The 20,553-nt window shown below is 39.1% G+C and overlaps 2 protein-coding genes across 3 annotated transcripts; one reads left to right on the plus strand and one right to left on the minus strand.

The window, feature by feature from the left end:
* Window positions 1–353: 353 nt before the first annotated feature.
* Window positions 354–3,996, plus strand: LOC101164500 (PR domain zinc finger protein 8). 2 transcript variants are annotated; one of them, XM_004077399.4, is made up of 4 exons: window positions 354–1,358; window positions 1,912–2,131; window positions 2,302–2,530; window positions 2,627–3,996. In XM_004077399.4, the coding sequence occupies exons 1-4, from the start codon at window positions 1,348–1,350 to the stop codon at window positions 3,709–3,711; spliced, it is 1,545 nt and encodes a 514-aa protein (XP_004077447.1). In that variant the 5' UTR covers window positions 354–1,347; the 3' UTR covers window positions 3,712–3,996. The 2 variants fall into 2 exon arrangements, with proteins under 2 accessions (XP_004077447.1, XP_011482790.1); XM_011484488.3 differs by having other exon boundaries at window positions 358–1,358; window positions 1,887–2,131.
* Window positions 3,997–8,050: 4,054 nt separating this feature from the next.
* On the minus strand, window positions 8,051–12,503 carry LOC101167980 (growth/differentiation factor 10). The gene is made up of 3 exons (XM_011484489.3): window positions 12,087–12,503; window positions 9,726–10,828; window positions 8,051–9,648 (listed from the first exon to the last, which is right to left on the minus strand). The coding sequence occupies exons 1-3, from the start codon at window positions 12,310–12,312 to the stop codon at window positions 9,457–9,459; spliced, it is 1,521 nt and encodes a 506-aa protein (XP_011482791.1). The 5' UTR covers window positions 12,313–12,503; the 3' UTR covers window positions 8,051–9,456.
* Between the last annotated feature and the right edge of the window lie 8,050 nt (window positions 12,504–20,553).

The following is a 20,553-nucleotide window of genomic DNA, read 5'->3' on the forward strand; positions in this document are numbered from 1 at the left end:
AATCAAACTCAAACTTTAAATAACTTTAAAAATTATTTTCCTCAAAAGGAGGCCGAGCAGTAGTACACAATCAAAAACAAAATAACACGGACTGTCTGCAGGTTCAACTGAAGGTATTGCCAGCTGGGGTGTCATGGATGAAAACGTGTCTATTTTTTTTGTTTTGCCTCATAAATTGAGTCTTTTACTGACTTTAAGTGCATTAAATGCATTTATTTATTAAATAAACAAGTTTCTTTCTCTGACAAAAAGCATTTAGAGTCACATGATGTTGCTGAATACTATAAACTTTTGTTTCTTCCTTGAACTTCACACCATGGTGCTTAATTAAAAAAAGACCTATATATTAGTCAAAATATTTCAATGATATAGGTCAAAGTGTATTTTTTAATGTTGTCTTCTTTTATAGCATTCATATACTGAGTTTTGGTGACAATAAGTTATTTAATGCATGATTAAAGGCACAAATAAACTTCAGAATAATGACAAATAGTCCAACAACTCCAAATAACTAAAATGTTTGGCTGATGAACTCATAGCAAAACACTTTTGACTGTTTCCAGATATCCCTCCTTCAAAGCTTTTTAGGCATTCTCGAAGAGTCTGGATCAGAATCCATCCTGAAATTGATCAAAAGCTGAAGCTGTGATGCAGAAGAATCCTTAATTTCTCACAAAACACCCATTAATTATGGATTTTCCCAGTGGCCAACCCATGCAACTACATGTCATATAGGCTAATATGTTGAATTTGACAGTGATCACCCTCTAAGAGCATTTTCAAATGTTTCAGTTTCTGGTATAACAATTATAGAGAATGTCTTAATCACACATGTGCTGCGGTGCAGTGTGGGGGGTGAGGTGTTGATGCCTTGTCAGCATCACTGCATGTGGTCTTCACATTAAATTTGACACAGATGTCCCTTCATTTGGATTTTTTACTTAATTGGTAAAAGGTCACATCCCTAATTATGCTGTAAATATGCACATATGGGATACACGTTGCCAAATCAGGCAATGGTATGATATAAAACCGACTATTTTGGCATAAATCTGGCTGTGGGTGCATTCAAACAGACCAAAAATGTACATTTTTAGAGACTGTAAACAAAATCTAAAAGATAAAAAAAGACAAAGAAAAATATAAAGGCTCAACTAAGGGCGCGCGCGGGCGCGGGCACAAGCGCGCTGTTGTTTAAATCGATGCAACACGCTTCAGTGCGCTCCGGGAGGGAGATAAGTGGAAGAGGAAGAGGAGAGAGACTACAGTGTGAGGAGGGATTCGAGCCGGGGAGGTAACTCTTGCACCTGCTGTGAGCTGCTGCCGCGCATCACCCACATCCTTTTCATGTCCGGCGGGTAAGTCCAGGTTTCTGCGCATTTTTACATCCACATTTTAACTGGAAAGTTCTCTTTCCCAGATGACATCATTCTGTTTCAGTGTGCAGCGGTCATTCCCTCTTGTAATCTGCCAGATGATCATCCGCAGGGTGGAAAATGAACATTTGTGTCTTTCATAAAAATAAAACAAACGCACCGAACTTCCCTGTCGCGCATGGAGGCAGTTGGTCTGCGCGGCAGATGTTGAGACAAAAGGAGTAACCGAGTGAAAAAATCAGACAAAGAAGCGTTAGAAATCATTTTTGCCTCCACACTGCTGCACCTGCTTCTCTTTAAAGGATCTTCAATTCCCTCAAAATTTGATTGCAGAATATCTAAATTTGGCACGAAAATGTCTGTGCAGCAGCGGAGAAAATCAAAGTGAAGGCATGCCAAAGCCTTGACTTTATTCTTTTCTAAACATTGAGATTAAAACAATCCAAACTATAATGTGATTTATGTCTCATTCAGCTTTTTAAAACGTTATTTTACCTTCTGATGACATAGATCTGATCATGGATGTGTTCTGCAGTCTAACCATGGATCATGCTCTTCTGGCTCGGTCCGCCTGGACCAGTGACTGCAAATTCGTCCAGCATCCATCGGATCTATACGCCAGCGTAGTCGTGACGCGCAGCATCCCCGCAGGCGCGTGCTTTGGTCCATGCCTGCTCCAAAACACTTTCTACGACACCATCGCCTTTATAGCGCAGAAATCCTCCGACAGAAGAGCCAAATCATATGTTTTCAGGGTGAGTCAACAGACTTTTTAAAGAGTTTTGCTTTATTTGCCAACAACTTTAGACGTTTGCAGTGACATTTAAGGGGTAGTCAGTCAAGAAACTGAAGGTTAAAGCATAAGCTTCACAGAGGTTCCGCCTGCAGACCAAATTTGTGTAAAAGACCTGTTTTCATGCATCAGATTGACCCAGAGGCGATGTGCAACTCAGCCCTGGTACTGTCGTGGCTGCGGCTCGTACAAGCTGCGCGAAACGAAGAGGAAAAGAACACAGAGGCCTTTCTGAAAGCGGGTCAGCTCTATGTTCGGACAACCCGGGAAATCCGGCCGGAGGAAGAGTTGCTGGTGTGGTACGACCAAGAGCTGACCCACCTGCTGGGCTTCACAGACATGGCAAAAGGTTTAAATGAAGGTGAGACGTCTCTCAGTTTATTCCTTCAGATCCACAACAAGGACAGTCTCATTTAAAATGGATCATATTCTTTGTGTGTGTGCTTTTTTTAAACAGAGTTCAAATGTGAAAGATGTAACGAGACTTTCAAAAACGAGTATCCTTTTTTGGCTCACTGTCGATTCCAGTGTAATCAGAGAAAGGATGACAGCTGCGTCCGCCTCGTTTATGAGCACAAACAGTTGGAAACAAAGAAGCAGCACCGAGTGACAGACTTCCACAACATCGCAAGAGATTTGGAGCACAAACAGTCAGGCGGCATTGTGGAGGCGGAAATTTCCCCCAAGAAGAGGAAATGTGACGTGACTCTTCATCCCAAATGGCGCAAAACAGTTCTGTCGGAAAAAACAAACATTGCAAATTATGACAACATTTTACAACTTGTAAAGGACTGCGACCTAACCACAGGGGCTGTTTCTTCCTCTGAGGACAAACTGAAAGGTGAAATGGTTAAAGTGGATCGTAAAAGTGGAGACTTAGCTGAAGTTGTGGATGCCAATGGGATTTATACGCATGACGTAGAGGTGGGTGAAAAGCGGGAGAAGAGGGAAGGCTTTGGTGTGCGCTCCAGCAGCACCAGCGCGTTCTCTCTGGTCCTCTCCAACAACCATGGCGAACAGAAAAGTGCATTTTGTAAACCAAGTAAAAGGACTTCTCTCCTGGAGACGCCGGCGTATCTCAGCGGCGCTCCAACAGCTCACCCCAGCCGCATAGGGGATATGACTGATGGTTTCCCCTCCAGAAATGTTTTAGGATACAACAGCCTGATGGCCTCCAGCATCTTGAGCAGCGACGTGCAGACTGCAGCCTCCCCGGTTGGAATAAGCACGGCTTTCCATTACGCACCGGAGCAGTGGTGCAGAAACATTGGGGCTCAGCTGCACACAGCCTCCACCCTCACCATCCTTCCGCCAACTTTTACCTCATTCGGCGTTTCGGCGCAGAACTGGTGCGCCAAATGTAACCTGTCCTTCCGCATGACCTCCGACCTCGTTTTCCACATGCGCTCCCATCACAAAAAGGAGTTCGCCGTGGAGTCTCAGGTCAGGAGGAGGAGGGAGGAGAAACTCACCTGCCCGATTTGCCACGAGTACTTCCGAGAGCGACACCACCTGTCCAGACACATGACTTCTCACAACTGAAGGGAGACAAGTCTTTACGCTATTTATTTTTGATATGAACGCTCATATTTAAGCTTGTGGACATGTAATAGTGAATGTAGGTATTAAACAGCCCACAGCCACTAGGTGATGCAAGAGGGACGCAGGAGCGGATCTCACTGCAGTTTGCTGCTGTCGTGCTCCATTTTTGTGTTAGGCTGATGGTCATTTTGTGCCTTATGAGACGTAAAAATGAAGAAAAAGATATGGAGGACAGATTTTGATTGTCTGAAAACAAATAAACCTTTTCATCTACTGTTTATCAAACTTGCTTTGTTGGAAACATTGATTTAATCAGCTTTGCATATTTGCTCATAAATCAAAAAATGTATCGTGTTGGTGAATATGTGTCAGTATTTTTCTATTCCAACAGGTGGCGACTGACACCAGCTTTTCCCTTCAGTAATGTATGAGTTTGTCCTTTACCATACAAAAAGGAAGGAACCATTGTACCCAAACACCAAAAGGAATATGATTTATTGTCTTTTTGCCCTTCATGAACTTTTGAAGAGACTTGGTAAAACAAGTTTGGCTTAATTTTGTCATCTGGACCCAACTTCTTCCTATCAAAAATGTTGTCTTTCAGTCTAAGAAAAGCAAAGAAATTCTCTTGTTTCAATGTCTAGTTTCTACACAAGTCTGTTTATTGTTCATTATACTACGTAAAGCTCAATTTTATCATTAAAGTCCTATGAAAACTAACCTTTCTAAAGGGAATGTCTGAAATTGAGCGATGAGTATGGAAAAAGAGAGTTGTTCATCAGAAGCACCAAATAAAAACAATAAAAACAAGTTTCAAATCTATTTAAATATTTCTGAATGTATGCATTTGACTATATAGTTAATCCTTTTTTTTCTTATTTTTAGGCTAATGAGGAAAGAGGAAAACAGCTTTAGGTGTATGGACCCGAAACCTCTTTTTCAAAATTCAGTAGTACATTAGCATCAGTCAAAAAAAGAACTGTTAAAACATTCTTAAAGTATTTGGATTTAGTTTATTTAATTGCTATAACATAGCAAGTATTCTTAACAATTCTAACAAACTCATGATATTTTAAAGGGAATTATTAAGATTATTATTATTTTTTTATCAAATCAAACTTTATTTATAAAATAGCGCTTCTCATGTATTTTGTGCAGCTCGAAGCGCTTTAACATTAAAAACAGAAAACACAATTATTTTAGAAAATATTTTTTTCATTCATGAAATGTTAAGCATTAATTTCAAAAGTTTTAAATATTTAAAAATATAAATCTACAAATTTATTAGAACTTAAAATGTCAAAATAAACCAATAAACCTTTTCTGTGAAAGTGTATTCATTCTGTATCTTACTAAATCATTATTTCGACACATTATTATTATGGAGTGAGCCTTGGAATTCCTTCATTTACTTTTTCTAGTTTAAAGTTTTTAGTTGTGTTATTTGTTTTATAATAAGTGTTCATAATAGATCTAAAAAGTCACGAGATTTCAAGGTAACTGTTAAGAACAGTTGTATTTTTTGTCTCAGAAGTCAGAACTCTGTCTCCCCTTCTGATCACAAGCGGGAACCATCTCCAGAGTACTGAACGCATTTCATCTCCCAGCAACCTCAGCGTGCACTTCCTGGATGCCACACACCTGACTCTCATTCACTCAATCAATCACAGTCTACTCCAACACTGCACTGAGCCTCACTCAGTGCGAACTATTGTTTGTGCCACTCTGGCTTCTTTATGGAGCGGTGTATTCTGATCTGATCTAACTCTGTTTGCCTGCCGACTGCACCAACTCTCACCTGGATCCTAACAACTCCTGTCTCTTCTCTGATGCTCTCATGCCTGTTACTGACCCCTGCCTGCCTGGCTGGCCCTGATTAAGCTTAGTGGACCTTTAGCTGAGCTACTTTATCCTGCTGCACTTGGAACCAGCTGTCTGCCTGTTCTTGTGACAGTTTTAGTGTAGCCTCAATTTTTACAGAATTGAACATTTTTAACAAAACTTAATTACTTTATCTACATTACTTAAACTTAAAAAGTCCAAATATTTTTTGAGAAAGTGTATTCTTTTTTTATGAGCCTTGGAATTCCTTCATTTTTGTTAATGACTTCTTAGCAGCATCACCAACTATTGATAAAATGAGAAATAAAAAGCATTCTTAACCCATGAGAACCCAGACCAACTTTTCCTTAAAAAAGATGTGGGATACACCGCAGGCCAATTGGACTACAGAACACTTTTCTGATGTGCTTTCTGTTACACCGATGTCACTGTGAGATATTATGGGTTAAAGAAATGAAAATAATTTCTGCACCATCTGAAATGTCCGAATTGCATCTCCTTCCCATAAATTGTGGCTTTTCTACACATCCCTGGTGTATTCAACATTTCAATGCCCTGCTTGAACTAATGAGCTTGAATAACGACACAGTAAGACTCATTTCCAAGCGGCTGTTCACAAATGAAATTTTTGGATAAAACTTTTTCGTTATCACTGATCTGGAGCCTCTATTAGCTCCAGCCCATTGAATTTGTGACGTGCGCGTCTCTTTGCTATCATCAGCAGTACAGAAACTATTCAAACTTGGCTTTGGACTGATGGACAGAAATAACCTCTCTCTGTTACAGGTAAATGAGGCAGGAACAAGACATGAAGTTTATGGGAAAGTTGAGCTTATGGACCTTCATTGCCTCTGAACTGAAAGGAACTGGACCCTCTGAATTCTACAACTCATTACCCCATTTTTTGCCCTCAGACTGAAACCCTGTGTTTGAAAAACCTTTTCAAGGAAATCTTTGGTTTTAATAAACTTGGCAAAAGTAGAAAAAAGAGAAAAAAGCTCAAATGTGTTTGGCTATTTGCTATAGTGTTAACACCGCCCCTACCACCACAGAATAAAACCTCAAAAGTTCTCTGAAAACTGGTGGAGGCAGACTTTTCTAAAATCATGGAATATAACACTCACAAAACTAAGAGAAACAGTCTTGCTCTATCACCAACATGTATCCTTATGGCACAACTTTCAAACCTAAGGGGTAAATATCCACTTTAAATCTTTTCAAGGAAATCTGTGCTATCTAATAATGTCTCTGCTATCTTCATTACATAGGAAAAATACATCTTTATCCTTGGTTTCACTCTGAAACAGTCTTGCTGAATGTGGTCGATGTGATTCAACTTCTGATTGCAAAATCATGTTTTTATCATGTTCTTGAAGCATTTGTCTCATGATGGAGGACAAATATAAAGAAAATTAAGATCAAAATTGCATTTCTGAGTATTTTTTATTCAAAGGGTTATGAATCAGGAGCAGATAAAAGATTGCCCATTTGAATAAGCTTATAGCAGTGATGTAGGTGCTACAATTGGCTGACCAAAGCAACCTGCTCTGCTCCATTTTGATGCATCACAAGCAGAAAAATAGATCCAAGTATGTATTTGGTGTAGTTGTCGAGGCTGGGATTTTGCTCAAAACTGTACAGCTGGATAGCTCCAATATTACTTGTCATTCTTGTTCTCAGGTTTCGGTTGTACGGGGCTGTAAGCTGGCAGGGGAGAGTATAATCAAATGGATGATGGGAATTGAGGGTGGGCTTACTCCATAAATTTCTGATAACACTACTGTCACTCTGCAGAAACTATGTCCCAGAAAACGACACAGGTTATTTGATTTAGGCTAAAAATGGTATAACCGCAATTAAAAGACCACTTGGAACGCTTTTAAAAAGGAGGAAAAGATGATCGGAGTGGGTCTTTGGGGTTAGCTTGACCCGCTCGCAGCACAAACAACAAACGTTTTGAGAAATTGTTTGGCTGTTGTAAAAGATTTGCAGTTAGTCAGATAGAAGAGAAAACTTTCTGTAAATGACCAAAAAGGAAAATGTGTTTGCTCTTATTTTTATGTCAATATTAACACTACTCATTTAAGACGTAATATTCCTCCTTTTTTGAAAGTCTTCATCAATCGTTGTTTTTACAAAATAGTAAGAGCAGAAATAATCAGACGTCCTTTGTACAGCAAATTTATAAGGTATTTTCATGTAACATACACAGAAAAGATGTTTTTTTAAAAAGAAAATTTAAGAGTGATTTGATTTTGTAGGCAAAAGATAATGAACTTGAGAACTTGAGAACGCTTCGCCAAAGCGTTTTTTTCTTGGTTAACCTGATAACAAGAGTCAACGATCCACTAATTTCATAATAGTTCTTTAAATTTTTCATCTTTTGTTTCTTTACATTTTCTTAGATACAATTCTATTAAAAATGAAAGCATTTATTAGATTAGAAAGAGAAAAAACATTTGTGCTGCTCAGTCATTTAAAATAAAAAATAAAGATTTTTTGTTATTAAAACATTTTTGTTAAACATACATTTTTATTAATGCACAGTGATTCAACAGAAGAGACATAAAAAGGTAAAAAGAAAGAGAAACCATTATGCTCACATTAAAACAACACAAAATAAACTTAAGTGCATAAAATTTGGTTTAAATAATAAAAAGTTATGTACCAATAATAAATGGACAAATATTCAGAACAGAAATTTTAAGTTACTGTGTTTACCATGCTCACTCTTTTTTTTAATTCTCTAAAACATTTTACACTTGTAAGTCTTTGCTTTTACAATAAATAAGGAAGACTGTAGAAAAAAAATCTAAATTTTGTGTTTAGTAAAAGGAAAAACAATGAATAAATTTTACCTTAAAAATGTTTTTAAACTCAGCACAAATGATGGGAAAATGTATGGTATTTATGCTTATGAGACTGACTTGCCAAAAGTATTATAATGCCAAATTATAAAATAATTAACAGTATATGTTTTTGATCTTTTTCCAAACTCCTCCTGATTTTTTTTTTATTTTTCTCCTCCTGAGTTTTTAAGACAAGAATTCTGACTGACTGTAGAAAACATCAAAACTCGTCTTCTTTTATGTCTCACAACTGAAACCAAACAACAGACTAATATGGAATACAAAATTACCTCGGAAAATATCACTCCTCTTCTTTTGTTTTTACTAATCTTGGACAGTGTATAGTGTCGTTTTTAAAAAAAATCTCCTGCAAATCAAATACAAGAATCTCAAAGAAAAAACACAAGCTTTGAAAAATCTAAATGTTAGATTAAATTACCCTACCTTTTATTTTCAACATAATTTAATCATGTACAAAACGACATCCTCTACATGGTGATGCAACATCTAGTAACTAGGAAAATACTTTGAAATAGTTTTTACATTCATAATAAAAAAAGCATTCTCAAAACTGTCCTTGAGAGGTTAAAAGAGGGTTGCGATAAATCAGAAGAACATTTTAGTCTTTCCAACTTGAAACCAAAAGACTGAATGAACGACATGGAGAATGTTGCTGTAAACAGAACTGGAAAAAACTTCTTCCCTTCTTCAGGTTGTGTGGATGCTCCTGTCTGGCAACACATTTTTTCACTTATACTTGCTACAGTCACCTAGGACAGGAATACAAGCTCACTGTGAGCCTTAAAGGACTGTAAAAGTCGCTTAAAAACTGCATAAAACTTGACTCTCAGATTCATAGAGTGCTGATTTCTGTTTCTCCTTTTCTCAAGGTCACCAGATTTGTCCTTTTCCTTTTGCCTCCAGAGAACAGAAGCGATAAACGGGATCACTTTCTGGTCCAGAATGGACGTTGCCAACCATGTGACCACTGAACAGTTTCTATTAGTCTCCATGCATCCACCTTGTTCTGTCCCCCTTTGCTTTGGCTGACCTCCTACCTGCAGGAGCAGGATTGCACAGACATATTAGGGTAAATCTTGAGCACTAGGTTGCTGGATTCATCATGGAAGAGAACAGCCAGAGGGCTCATGTTTTCTGGGACGCAGCAGGGCTCAGGAACCCCCGGGATGATACCGACAGCTCGTACTATGCTTTGGATGGTGGCGTGGTTGGATGGCCTTGTCACCTGTGGGAGTCAAAGAGGGAAAAAAATAATTAAAACAAAATGAGAATGTAGAATGTTTTAAATATTAGCTCTCCTACCTGGGGCAGCGGAAAACCACAGGTGCCAGCGCAGTAGTAGGCCTCAAAGGCTTTTGGGGCTATGACCCACTCACTCCAGCCAATATCTGCAAAGTCGACTCTAAGATTCCTCCTGGAGCAGCCTCTGTGCTGGCTGCCGCTCCACTGCCGCCTCCTGGCCCTCCGCATGGTTTTCTCATCAAAACTCAGGATAGGCGAGTGTGCTTTAGCACTTCCTTTGGTCTTCTTTTTCTCATTTCTTTCTTCATTCTTTCGTCTTCTACTATTAGAAACTGCGCTGCTGTCTTTGACTTCTTTCACAGCAGAATTGTTGGTTTTGATTCTTTTTGTTTCTGTTTCTGTGAGAACCTGTTGCTGACTCGCTCTTTGGACCATTTTGTCCTCAACGTTGCTCTTCCTCTTCTCTTCCTTTCTTTCGGATTTAGGCTTGGGCTTGAGTGCAAGGTACCAGTCGGTTTTCCACAGGTCATCTTTCCTGTATCCATCGGGTCTGTCGTTGACCTCCGGCAGCTCGTTGTTCTGGATGGGCTCAAACAGCAGATTGACCTCCCGTCTGAGGCGTCCTTGAGCAGAGAAAGGGGAGGAGTTGGCTCTGTGCAGGAGGTCTCCGCCTTCACTGAATGGATCAAACCTTTGAAGGCTTGTTGCCACACTGTTGGGCTCTGCTAATGCTTTGTCATTAGCATATAGTAACAGATAAGGCATTCTTCCAGCTAAGACACTGTGATCTGGTTTCTTATGCTGCTGCTGCCTTAAATCCAGTTCAACCAACAGCGTGAGATTACCTCTGTTTCGTGCCTCTTTTATGACCTGGGTCACATCTTTCATCTGCCACACCCCTCTCCTGTCGGGGTGAAAGGTCACATTGCTTAAAAATGACCCCGCTGACCCAAGTTTAGAGTCAAAAGAGTCCAGGCAAAACAGTAAGTTGATAGACGGAGCATCTGTGGAGCGACAGGATGGGCGCTTGAGTCGTTTACAGAACCAGGGGTTTGGATGCAGGCTCTTATCGAGTAGGAAGTGGAATGTGGCAGATAGGATGACTTCTGAGTCTTGAAGGGATGAGAGGTTGAGTTGGTACATCATCCTGTGGTCACCAGAAACTGCAGAGATAATGAAAGAAGCAGAGCTGAGCTGAACAGCGACACTTTGGCTTTCATCCATGTCATCCACAGAGAAATGTTTGTTAAAGTGTTTTTTGGAAGCCCAGATGTTAACAATTGTGCAGCTTTGTGTTTTCTAGGTGCTTGGATTGTATAATTTCCCCAAATTAGCCCATTATCATCTGACCATTATTTGGCCTTCCTGTGCTGTTATAAAAAAAAAAACTCACACGCATACACAACAGTAAAGGTAGCATCAGCCATGGACTGAACCTTGTATGAACTTTGGTATTCGAGTCTTCACTAATGTACCGATAACTGGAAATTTCTACCTAAAAGTCCCAAAAGGAGTCTAAATGTGCCAAAAGAAATTGGTTTAAGCCAAAAGCACTCAACTGTGGTTTAACATTTCTCGAATTTTGGACATTTAAATAGTTCAGTGTTCTCGGTTTTGTATGACTGATGAAGGGTTTGGTAGGATTTCAGAAGGTACCCTTAAGAGGAACCAGACTCTGGGAGTCTGGCTGGCAGGGAGGGAGGGGGCTTAGCAGAGAGCTGCATATTCATGATGAACATTACTAACTTCAACAGCAGAGTTATTGTTCATTGTGCAAAGGTTCAGCGGAAGAACGGAGTGACTCAAGAGATATACATTACCTTGGATTTAGCCTGCATATGGAAATGCTTACCTAAGTTTCTTTCAAAGCTCACAGCATGCACTGTCTGCTCAGACACCCAGGCTAATCAACAGTTCCATCAGCTCATGTATTGTTTTGAAAACTATGTTGCATTTCTTTGATTTCATGTTTTTGCTGTAAAAACGGGGTTATTTGTATGGGTTTAAGTGTCTCTGTTTTTGTAACAGCATCAGCCAGAGGTGGATAACTTCAAGTTTCTCAACTCCACGTCTAGGAGTCACTCGTGCACAAGGACGCAGTGCTGCGCAGAATTGCCACGGAGAATTTACTGTAGGGCTATTGTATTTATTGTGCGTGGCTCGCAGCGAATCGCACGCATTCTTGCGCGTCTGCCTCGGGTAATTGATCGGACTGTGCGCACAGCTGCTTGCATTAAACCCAGAGAGCTCAAAGCCACTTAAATGCATTCTCAGACTGCTGCAAAACAATCTATTTTAAAAAGTCAGACATAGTCATGCGTAAGTCTTTACGCAGACGCGCGTCTGCGTGAAACCTGGCTTACTTTTACAAATCATTCAAAAGAAAAAAAGGCAGGGCTCATTATGATTTTTTCCACTAACCTCGGCTGGCTCTAAAGCCTCTAACAGTGTTCCTTTCTTTAAGGTGGCTCTCCTTGTTGTATTTTTCGTACAGTGTGTACATGTGTTGGGACAGCACGTCGTCCTCCTCTTGTTGGTCACTTGACAGCGGATCCGAGGAAAGTTGGAGGAAACTGCTGTCCCCAGCAGCCAACGCTGCGCCTAGGAGACAGCTCAGCATCAGCAGAGACAGGTGTGAGGAAATCATCTTCTCACTGGTGTGCTGAAATTAATCCAGAATCAGACTCAAACTGGCAACCAAAAAATTAGATTAAATCCAAATCCAAAACAATCCGAGCTGCTGCGCCTCTGTGCGCGGTCTTTCCGCATTTGGCTCAGTGCGCAGTCTCCACTCCTCTATCGGACCTGGATGTTAAATGGGCTGGTCAAGACAACAGTTGGAGCTGTTACTCTCACACTTTTAGTCACCAGAGGCTGGCTGGCTGGATGGATGGGTGGGTGGGTGGGGGGGTTACTAGAGCAGTGAGAGGCACTGACATGCACCTCTCAGTCAACGGATATCTGCACAGCAAAGAACTGATGTAGAGATGATTATGATTTGCAATAACTTGGTCCAGTGTTGGTCCAGAATTTTGGAACTTTTTTGTTCGGAATGGTCAAACAAAAAAGTTGCTGAAACTTTAAAAACTGCCTGTGTGTGTCTTTTGACAGTAATTCTACCTTATAATCTTCATCTGACCACACTTTTTCCAGTAACTGCTTTTGACATGCTCTCAGTCACACATAATTAACAGAGGAACACCTACAATAACAGAAAGACCAACCACCCAAGGGCTATTGTTGGGACAAAGCTCCACTTTTTGTGCAGTGTGTTCATCTGTTTCCTGATTTGTGCGTGTGCTTTGCAGTAAAAATTTTGGGCTGTGCCGCACACTCTTTCCCTGCTTTTATTTATTGAGAGCAGCACATGACCTCTGTTGGTTTTGAACGTGTTGGTTTTGTCTGTGCTGCGCGCCTGCATTTTTGCGTGTTTGTGCGTGTTTGTCCAAATGCATGTCTCAGCTGTCTGCAGAGTTCTGTACCAACAATGCTTGTTTTGTGAAAGTGGTGGTCTCCAGCAGAGAGGCTGTAACTGGTTGGGCCTCTCAGGTCACTCTCTGCCGCCACATACACATACACTGATATGTGCAATGGACTTACACATGCTTGCACACACAGAGAGAGCTACTTAGTACCTTTCTGGCCCCCAAGGGCCCCACAGGATACTCCCTTTCACTATGTTCCACCCCAGCGACAGGTCTTAAATCTGGGCTACTCTAAAGTTGCATTTGAAACTGTGTGTGTACGTTTTTGGTGTGTTTGTGCGCACTTGACCTTGGTGCTACAATAACATCACACAGATTTAATTTCTTTTGGATAAAAAAAGTACTTTTGTCTGACATTAATGACTAATGATCTGTAGAAAAATTATGAGGATTAATAGTTTAAGCTTTAGAATGACTACTTCATAAATAAAAACATGAATGATCTGGAACTGATCAATAAAATGCTTTTTCTTAAAGATGTAACAGTTAAAACGTGTATTAGCAAGAGTCTGCTGATACGATACATATTGCGATGCACATATCTAATCCCCACATTTCTTCTTAGCTCATAAAGTTGAATTGACAATTTTTCTTCTTTTTTAGTGGGTAGTAGTGTAAACAGTAGCCCCCCCCAAAACCAGGAAAAAAGTTGCCAAATTTGAAACCCCAGGTTCCACATGAACCAGGAGTTCTTGAAAAAAATCATCATCTCAGATCAATACCTGAACAAACGTAGGTCTGTAGGGGAAATTCAAATGTTTTTTCTGCAAAATAAAGTCAAGAATTGTGACGTAACAATTGTGGTTGCTACGTGAGCGAGAAGATTTAAAACAAATCTGACCAGTTAAAGCCTGAAATTGATCTCTAACCCTTGAAATGTAGGCTAATGTGAGATTACTGTTAGGCATTATCACAAATGATGCTTTTCTCTTCATCCTTATTTTCAGGAATGGAGCATTGGATTTAAGCTGGTTTAACAACTGCAGACATGGTCATAAATAAGTGTCATTTTAGTTCAACTTTCTTTTTTTGATGTGCTTGCAGATAAAAGAAAGACCAAAAATGTTCGTGGATTCCCCCTATCCCAACTACTTTATGGAGGCTGTTGATTCTGGACTTGAAGACACTCATATTATTGATTTTTGGCACTGAAGATTATTCTGTCCTTAAAATCCACTTTCACTCACTCTTTTCATCATTCGGCAAGAAATATTTGAGAAGATTAAAATAATAATCCTGAGTATTGCAAAGATCCAAAACACAATTGGAATAAATTTCCTAACTGATGTTGACTGAGTTGGATCTATGTTTGACTTGTTTCATTACTTTTTTGATTAAATAAGCAGGAAAAGTACATTTTTAATATTAATAATAAAGAATAAAGATGAGTTCATTGTTTAATTCCATACCTGCATCGTTGTTTTCAGAGTTTTTGGAGTGTGGAACAAATCCTTTTGGGTAAATGTCAGTGTGAACCCTAGATAGGACACCGGAAAACATACAGACCCAAATGAGATAACTATGCTCACACCTGCAGTTTGTTACCTATCTTAAGTCAATGCAATATGTTTTAGGTTATTTTCACATCAAAACAGTCTGGTGGACTCCATTCAAACATTTGGGGAATTCCAAATATTTTGTGGTTAACGATGACTGCTTTGTTCTGTTAGTCCTCTGAGTATACCCTCTTTATGTTTTTACAACACAACAATCATAATTTTCTCTGACCTGAACTTTTTGTTACTACCTGAAACACACAACATTCTCAGACTCTAGCTTGTTTCTATTCTTTCACCTGCTGGATGGTCTATTTGGATTCACACCCATGCTGAACTGCATCAGGACACACGTGTGCAAACTACTACCTTGATTTTCAAACAGGCAGATCAGAGTATAGCTGTTCAGTTATATTTTTACTAGGGTTGCATATTTTTTTCCCCCTGTCACATGATTGGATATGCATCTCAATTTTTCATCTGCTTCACATTAACAGCAATTTGGAATGAAGAAATTCTCAGAAATGCAGTTCTAATCGTAATTTTCTTTATATATGACCTCCATTCTAAGAAAAATCCTACAAAAATGTTATAAACACTAAGCAACGAGATTTTCATTGGGGTGGGTTTTTAAACTAAAAATGCTTCAGACACAAGTTCAGTGCCCTCCCTAACTGACAGCCTTTTACAGATGCAAAAAAAAAAAAAAAATTCAACTTGTGCGTGCTGCTGAGGAGCATATCTTTAAATGGACTCATTGTTTGATGATTGAAGGCCGGAGAGATCAATACAGATGTGGGTACCGACTGATCCTTCCAGCAGCACTGAACTGTAAAGCTGCTGTATCCGACTGTGCCACAGGGCCACTGTGTTGAGTTTGTTTAACATGGAGGTCCTCGAGTCGGCTGTCCAAACCAAACAGGAGCTCTTTTCTAATCTCACCGAGGGTGTGGAAGAGTTGGAGCAATTAAAGTGTATGTTTTAGCAAACACACCGACGACTTAGGAAAGACATGTGGTTTCAGATGTCCTTGCTGCACAACAGTGCAGCTCTGATAAATCCCTGCGTGTGGTGGAGCATTAGCAATTTGTTTTTTGACAATCACTAAAACATGAAGCGTTTCAGCCTCAAACAACCTCTTTGTAGATTGTATAGTAAGTTTAGCAAAAGTCATAAGGTCACAGCAGTTAAGAAAAAGTTCACATTATGGGTCTTTTGCAAGTAGTTTTTTTTCAAATGCAGAGATAACCTTGAGAAACAAAAAAACAATGAAAAGGAAAATATCCTCTTTTGGGGTTTACCAAATCCATTTATTGCTGAAAAAAGATGACGATAATTATTTGTTATTTCAGATAGTTTAAAAGGTATACACAGATAAAAATACACATTAACACATACACACAAAACACTCATTTGTTTCCATTTAAATCTTAATTCTTCACACACCCGATGCAACCCCACATAAATCAAATTAATGTTAACAAATACTTACAGATATATCACAGTTTATTTTTGTTTAGTACATGTAGATTTCTATAATCATATATCTATTTAATCTTAAACTCCTTTATGTTTGGATATTGTTTTAAGTGTAAAATGGTTTTGTTCCACAGTTGTGCTCCACATGTGAATTTAAAAAACGTTTTTTTCCCTTATACTATATCTTACTTCTCTTTTATTGAATAACTTTTGTATATTTTGTGAAAAAACATTGTTTTCTGAGTATGAATATCATTTGAGTTGTACAGATTTCCACCAAATTAAAACGTTTGAGTTCTTTGACTGAAAAAATAAGCTCTTTGTGTGATCAAATTAACTTACTTTGGGAATAATTAGTTTAGCTCTTTTTTAAAGTATTGAAAGAGAATGTATAGTTGGTTTATATATTTTCAGTTCTATGCAATAAGTGACATACGGTCAAATCAATGCACAGCTTAAGTGTGGAGAGATTTGTGGTCCAGAACCAGTCTAGCTTGGTTTAAAACTGAGATGCCTCTGAACAATTTAGTTTGCAGATAAGAAATGAAGTTGTCCCGGAAAACTACAGGGTTCCTGGGTTTGGTTCTGACTCAGGTTGGAGAGTTCTGAATGACAGGCAGTCCTGCATGTGGCCCTCTGCTAGGTTTGAGCGTGAGAAAGAGCTGGGGTGTGTGTGACTATGGAGAATGCAGTTATGTTAAGGGGATGTAACTCTGTGACCCATTCACATGGTTAATAAAACATTAATAGAAGAAGAGGAATGTTATAGTTTTGCTGTGTGTGTGTGTGTGCACATGTTTTTGTGTGTGTCGTTGTATCTGTGATGTTGGTCCCCCTGCAGTGACCCCACGGAGAGCACCATTCTGTCCACAAACAAAGAGCTGGCTGTCCCCCCCCCCCCCCCCCCCCCCCCCCCCCCACTTCAACTATTCTGACACTTCAAACTATACTGACCGATCGACTCAGAGCTGTGTAAATATTTCTCTTTCTGCTCGGAATTTGTCTACATAAATAATTTTGTGTTTGATTATTTTTTTCTCTTAAGGAAAAGCCTTTCAAAATGCATCTGTTGTCTTTTGGTATTGAGGAGGAACCTAAATTCCAGACATTCAGTGTTCAAATATTGCTTCATGTTTCATTGACTGATGTAGATGTTCTCTGCTTCCCTTTTTTACGAGCCGAGTCGACACAAATAATCTGTTTTGGGGCCCGACTGTTGGAATATTTGCTCTTCTGATTCTCCAATTTCCATTTAACATGCTGTCCTTACTGTTTACACACACACTAAGCCTTGGAGTGACACATATAGGGTGTTTCTGTTATACATTTTTACTATGACTTATCCTTAATCAGACTTTGTTTGCAGATTGAGTGAAACAGAAAATCTGTTAGTGTAAATGTGAAATGTGGATCATTCTTAGTGTGATCTGGGGGGGGGGGGTTGTAACAACCCATTACATAGGCAGTGCTGTGTGCTGCCACTTCCTGAAGGCATCTCATGGCGCCCTGACCTTCACCTCTACAGGCTTCCCTGAAACCCCATTGGGCTACAGCCAGGATGGACTAAATTACTCCAGGAGATTGATTGACTAAATCCTTTAATTATTAGGATTTCATGATGAGGCCCAGGTTTCAGTGCCTTTGGTAGGCGACCAACAAAGACAGGAATGCGCAGCCTGACTACAAAGTTTATTCTAATATTTATGTGACGTTTAAAGCTTATGCGGGATACGGCCCGTTTTATGATATTTAAAAAAATCACAGGGTCCATGTGGATTCTGATGCCAAAGCAAATAGAATTATAGTTGCTTGATCACACCTCAAAGACCCACTCAGATGAAAACCATGTTTTTTGTGTTTTTAACAAGTAGTATTTTGTATTCTATAGTATTTTTTTCATATTTGAAGAACATTAAGCTTAAAAGTTTCTATTCAAATCGTTTGAAATCAGGAGCAGACAAAAATGTCATTTGAAAAAATTAAGCAGCCACGTAGAAGCTGCTACTGCAAGCTACAAGTCCCCTGCTCCACCTCTATATAATGCATCCATTTGAAGACCAAAAGATCAATGTATGCCTTCATTCTCCTCATCTGAGCAAAATTGTACATCTGGATAGCTCCAACATTGCTTGCCAATTTTGTTGCACCATTAATGTTAGGTTTGAGGTGTGAGGGGCTGTAAACTAGCGGGAGAGAGTGTAAACAGATGGATGTCGGGAAGTGGGGAAAGGCTTACTCCACGGCAATGGTCTTGCCCACAACTCAGAGGGGAATTTGTAATGAACTACTGTAGAAAACCATGTCTTAAATGCCACAGGTTGTTTTATTTTGGCTAAATACGGCATACACATGATTAAAGCGCTACTGGGAAAATTTTTACAATAGATCAGAAGATGTGGAAATTTAAAAAGTAAATTTTTTGGTAGATGCAATACCCTTTGAGAGCTTTATTTCGACAGTGGGATATACCTTTTTTATTTGTAAAACATCCTGCTAAGGGTCATGTTTTTTTGTTGAACTGACTTTAATTCAGGATGACTTAAATGTTCTTCAAAGAAAAAGGGTAGAGATTCAAACTCTCCAAAATAAGCAGACATTTCTAATATTTGTTTAAGTTTTTTTTCCGATAGGATTGACAGATTGGTCCTTCGACAATCCGTGTAATTTGTTTCTCCCTTCTTCATTTCTAAAAGTGGAGGATGATATTTCCTAATAGTTTTAGCTTCCTTGAAAAGCAGAAGCTGTGATGTGTACTTCCCAGTTGAGGAGGTTCAAGCCTCCTCCTGTGCTTTGAGCTCACGCTGAGAGCGATTATTACTTTGGTGATGTCATGTTAACAGCTTTCAGGAAGGGAAAAAAGCCAGCAGTGCTACTGACTAGTTATTGAAAGATGAGAATGAGGTAAAAAAAAAAAGAAATATGTTTTTCTATATCCAAGTCGTGTTGAATCAGGTTGGAATTTCATGATTCTGGCAACCGCTGACAGAAGAAAAAACATTTTATTCTGTGGGAAATATTGTCTCTGCTGGTGTTAGAGGAAGGGCAGCCCGCAGACTAAACATACAGTGTGTCAGTCTTGCTGTAAGGTTATAACCAGAGCAGTAATCTGTAATCTAACAAGAACCCATATTGAGTGAGTACAAGAGAAAAATCTTTTTCGAAGCATTTGTCTTATAAACAAAATCAACCTTCAGGCTTCACTCAATTATCGTTTATTTTGCTGAACACATTAGGAGTTTAAAAAAAATTACACTTCTGTGTGTTATGGAAAGATCAATTACAATCTGGGTGAAAAGCTGAGGTGAAGCTCTTTATAAAATTGTGTTTGTTTATCTGGTTTTCTTCTTTACAGTTTGAAGTTCAAATGTGTTTGTTTAACCATTTCATGTCCTTCATTATTAAGTTGCAACATAAAACTGAGAAACTGAAACATTTTCCAATCCACAGAAAGGTTGTCAATTGAAATGTCTTTCTTCAGTCAAATTTGGGTAAAAATTAGCTTTGAGAAAACCTCCTATTAAAAAAAGTACTTTTTACCATTGCAAATTTTTTTTTTTTTTGGTAATCTAAAAGTAGCAATATCTAAGTTAGACTGCATTTAGTCCTACAAGCTGCATCAGCTTCAGCCACAGCAAACTGTTGTAGACAATCATTGTAGCTAAATTAAACCTGAATGAATTAGAAATATAAACAATATTCTTATTTTGCTGCCATTAAGCAACTCTTTGGTATTTTTTTAACACGTTTTAAGTAAAATCTTAAGAATGATATTTAGTAAACTGCCATGGAACCAAATCAACCTGGAACTGAAAAAGTTGTGGTAATAACTTAAACAAAATGTCAATAAAAAAATGCTGATTAGATTACCGTCTTTTATTTATTAATCTCTTAAACACCTGTTGTTTTTGTCATTAATAAAAGGAGAGTTTTAGGAGATCAGCGTCATTAAGGCCTTAGTCACAACTGCTCTTATGGGTGGATGTGAACTTTTTGTGGGCAAACATGCGAGGCACGCAGAGGACAAAATATTATGGTTGTAGACCGCTAGGTGAGCCAGTGAAAATGTTCGTGCAGATCTTTTCCTACGGGCAGGCTACGGCCGACAGGCTGTAGCGAACACTTGAACAACTTATGGGGTAAGTAAAGGTGAGATAGGTAAGACGCACGCATGTCATATAGAGTTTTCATTTTTTCAACCCTTCCCAACACAGCATAAGAGGCCTGTTAGTGCTGTTCTGGTGATAAGTGTGTACCCCTTGTGCTCACTCCTTGCACAGAACCTGACTTTTAGAATTTAGAAAATTAGACAACTAAAGGGTAGTTTGTCCTGTGGGCAATTAAGTATCACCCGCACACACCCCCATGCGTGCGCATTTGTGTGCAGTCAGTAAGGAACCAGTGCATGCACCTTGCCATGACTACAGTTAC

The sequence above is a fragment of the Oryzias latipes genome, chromosome 15, assembly GCF_002234675.1.
Source record: "Oryzias latipes chromosome 15, ASM223467v1".
Classification (NCBI taxonomy): domain Eukaryota; kingdom Metazoa; phylum Chordata; class Actinopteri; order Beloniformes; family Adrianichthyidae; genus Oryzias; species Oryzias latipes.

What these genes read in the sequence shown, in the direction of transcription:
- LOC101167980 (XM_011484489.3), bottom strand. Translation starts at nt 12,312, where the DNA reads ATGATTTCCTCACACCTGTCTCTGCTGATGCTGAGCTGTCTCCTAGGC. An exon ending in AGGCTTTAGAGCCAGCCGAG is followed by an intron (nt 10,829 to 12,086) that starts GTTAGTGGAAAA and finishes TTATCTCTGCAG; the next exon opens with TTTCTGGTGACCACAGGATG. An exon ending in GTGGTTTTCCGCTGCCCCAG is followed by an intron (nt 9,649 to 9,725) that starts GTAGGAGAGCTA and finishes TGACTCCCACAG; the next exon opens with GTGACAAGGCCATCCAACCA.
- LOC101164500 (XM_011484488.3), top strand. Translation starts at nt 1,895, where the DNA reads ATGGATGTGTTCTGCAGTCTAACCATGGATCATGCTCTTCTGGCTCGG. An exon ending in CCAAATCATATGTTTTCAGG is followed by an intron (nt 2,132 to 2,301) that starts GTGAGTCAACAG and finishes TTCATGCATCAG; the next exon opens with ATTGACCCAGAGGCGATGTG. An exon ending in GGCAAAAGGTTTAAATGAAG is followed by an intron (nt 2,531 to 2,626) that starts GTGAGACGTCTC and finishes TTTTTTAAACAG; the next exon opens with AGTTCAAATGTGAAAGATGT.